The 3,702-nt window shown below is 38.8% G+C and overlaps 1 protein-coding gene across 1 annotated transcript; it reads left to right on the forward strand.

The window, feature by feature from the left end:
* Positions 1–1,783: 1,783 nt before the first annotated feature.
* Positions 1,784–2,326, forward strand: LOC147607967 (uncharacterized). The gene has a single exon (XM_086789739.1). It carries the CDS (start codon positions 1,784–1,786, stop codon positions 2,324–2,326), a length of 543 nt encoding a protein of 180 aa, XP_086645865.1.
* Positions 2,327–3,702: the final 1,376 nt, after the last annotated feature.

Consider the following 3,702-nt stretch of genomic DNA (forward strand, 5'->3'; position numbering starts at 1 on the left):
ATACTATAAGTGCTACTTAGCATACTGAATGTGCTAGTTAGCATAATGAATGTGCTTGTTAGCATACTGTTTGTGCTAGTTTAGCACTGTTTGTGCTAGTTTAGCACTGTTTGTGCTAGTTAGCACACTGAATGTACCAATTAGCTAATTGAATGTGCTACTTAGCATACTGAATGTACCAATTAGCCTATTGAATGTGTTAGTTAGCATACTGTCAGTGCTAGTTAGCATTCTGCAAGTGCTAGTTAGCATACTGTGAGTGCTAGTTAACAGGATTGAATCTCATTTTGCTCCTTGAATGCATAGTTTTCTGCAAAGTCTACAACCGACACAACCACATCGTCAGGAAATCTAAGAATACAATCCTTGAACTGTTGTGCTTGCCATCGAGCGATATAGTTATGTTTGATAAAAACCTTCAGCTTGGTCTGTAAGAGTTGAAGAAACTCCCAGCACTGCATCACAAGATCTTTTCTCTTTTTTTTGTCTCTGTGCTTATCTGTTGCCTCTACATATGCAAACAATTTTACAAAGATATTCTTACCTGGGCTTTGTGTCTCTAAGCAGCATGTTTCTAGCTTTTTCACACCACATTTCTTACATTCGCCCATCAAACACTCACTATTGTGGTAACCAGCATCTATCTGCTTCGTGCAGAGAACTGACTCCCATAGATGTGTGACACCTTTAAAAGTTTGACATAAAGCCATGCAACCCCTGCTAGTTTCATCACCTCTGATGCAAACGCTGCATGTACATCTGCATTGGGCTCCATGCAGCCCGAATGACTGAGACCGCATATGGTTAAGTGTGTCCTTTAAAAAGGACATCTGCATATGATATTCGCAGGCAGCATGTGTATCTATCTTTCAGCCGCCGTACAAAAAATGGCTTCATCATCTCAAACATTCTCATACCTATTTTGCAATCTGGATGCTTTTCTTTGAATATGTAGAAGAGCTCAACCTGCAATTATGTAGAAGAGCTCAACCTGCAATTATGAGTTAGAAGGCAGTTATTATGCTAGTTATGCTAATTAGTATACAGGCCATGCACGGAAGCATACTATATGTAACCAGCACTTACAGTATGCTAACTAGCACTTACAGTATGCTTCCATGCATGTGCAGTATGTATGCATTGGCACTCAAGTCAAGTAACTATTTTTGTGCACATAACAACATACTACCGCAGGGAAGGGGAAGTAGTCAAGAAAATCCACTTCTTCATATTAGATGACAAAGTGCATGACACATTGTTTGTCCAACATTGTTTTATGCTGCATTGTGGCTGGTTACAGAGAGAAGGTGTCACTCCAAAACGTCATTGGGTCTGGTCAGATGGTGCTGCCTCACAGTTTAAGGCTGCTAGGCCTTTCTATTTTGTTGCAAGGTATGCTGGACTGACAGGATTGGAGATGAGCTGGTTCTTCTTTGGATCAGGACATGGCAAGGGAGAGCGTGACGGTGCAGGCGCAGTTGTTAAAAGATCGTTGACCCATGAATAGCTGAAGCCTAATGGGGCCACTTTAAAGTGTGCTGCAGATGTGGTTAACTATTGCCAAGCCAACCTATCAAAGGGAGCAGCTGCATCATATCCTCTAAAAGAAAGGGAATGTGCCCGTGTGTTTTGGGAGATCAAAGTAGGTGATGTAAATAGAGAGGTTAAATGGAATTGTGCCACGGTTGAGAAGTCTCGCACCTTGCATGATTTTCGCGATCACAACCGGCAGGATGCAACTGCCATTGCCACAAGACCATTGGCATGCTTTTGTGATACATGCATGAACCATAGTTGGAATCGCTGCACTAACAAATCTCATGTGCAGCCTTGGGATTATCACATTCTAATGCCATTGTCTGATGAAGTTGAGGATGAAGAAGACACTCCGACTGATGATGCCCTTGAAGGACAGATCATTGGATATGAAAAATTTGTGTATGAAGGCCACCATGATGCATTAAGTAGTGCTTTGTGTGTTGGTGACACTTTTGCAGTGAATCCGGAAGCTACAACCAATGATGAGAATGTAGACTTTTACTTGGTAAAGTGCATTGCAGTAAAAGAAAAGGCAAAACAGGGTTACATTGATGAGTGGAACAATGTAATTGACAAAGGCTCTTATGTCGTGCAAGGGCTGTATTACAAGCAAGTGGATGCATACACCTTCAAACTAGACTACAATCAACCTGTTGTTCACATACTTTCAAATCTTGTACATTGTATCAAGATACCCATGAAACACATGCAAAAGAGAAGGCAAATGTACACAATCACCTCCGAAGATTATGAAGCAATCTATAACAGCATGCCATTCGGTTTTTGACATGAGCGTCATGGTCTTTTATTCTATTTTGTATCTTGTGTATGCTTACTACTACCACAGTATATGCTAATTGTGTACTAACAAGCTTCTACAAAGTGTGTGCTATCTAGCATAAAGCGTATGCTAACTAGGATACAGTGTATCCTAACTAGCATATAAAGTATGCTAACTAGTATATAGTTATTAGTATAGGCTAACTAGCATATACTGTATGCTAACTCGCACAGTTTATGTTAACTGTATACTAACTACCTAATTTATATTGTGTGCTTACTAGCATATAGTGTAACTAGCATACAGTATATGCCAACTAGCATATAGTGTATGCTAACTCGCACAGTTTATGTTAACTGTATACTAACTACCTAATTTATATTGTGTGCTTACTAGCATATAGCGTATGCTAACTAGCATACAGTATATGCCAACTAGCATCATATAGTGTATGCTAACTAGCACAGTATATGCTAACTGTATGCACACTAGCTACTATATAGCGTGTGCTTACTAGCATACAGTATATGCTAACTAGCATATAGTGTATGCTAACTACCACAGTATATGATAATTGTTTACTAACAAGCTTCTACATAGTGTGTGCTAACTAGCATAAAGCGTATGCTTACTAGCATACAGTATATGCTAGTTAGCATATTCTATATGCTAACTAGCAAACAGTATATGCTGACTAACAAGCTTCTACAAAGTGTGTGCTAGCTAGCATAAGGCGTATGCTAACTAGCATACAGTGTATGCTAACTAGCATATATAGTATGCTAACTAGTATATAGTATAGGCTAACTAGCATATACTGTATGCTAACTCGCACAGTATATGTTAACTGTATACTAACTACCTAATTTATATTGTGTGCTTACTAGCATATAGCGTATGCTAACTAGCATACAGTATATGCCAACTAGCATGCCAACTAGCATATAGTGTATGATGCTAACTAGCATATAGGGTATGCTAACTAGCACAGTATATGATAACTGTATACTCACTAGCTACTATATAGCATGTGCTTACTAGCATACAGTATATGCTAACTAGCATATATTGTATGCTAACTACCACAGTATATGATAATTGTAACAAGCTTCTACATAGTGTGTGCTAACTAGCATAAAGCGTATGCTAACTAGCATACAGTATATGCTAGTTAGCATATACTGTATGCTAACTAGCAAACAGTATATGCTGACTAGCATATACAGTATATGCTAACTAGCATATAGTGTATGCTAACAAGCACAGTATATGCTAGCTGTATATAGTGTGCTAACTAGCATACAAGATTATGCTAACTAGCATATAGTGTATGCTAACTACCACAGTATATGCTAACTGTGGTAGTGTATGCTAACTACCAC

This window comes from Cibotium barometz, chromosome 54, assembly GCF_041138505.1.
Source record: "Cibotium barometz isolate CiBa-2024 chromosome 54, ASM4113850v1, whole genome shotgun sequence".
In the NCBI taxonomy this organism is placed as follows: Eukaryota; Viridiplantae; Streptophyta; class Polypodiopsida; order Cyatheales; family Cibotiaceae; genus Cibotium; species Cibotium barometz.

Bases quoted from the DNA above. Each gene is read 5' to 3' on its own strand.
- LOC147607967 (XM_086789739.1), top strand. From the start codon at position 1,784: ATGAACCATAGTTGGAATCGCTGCACTAACAAATCTCATGTGCAGCCT.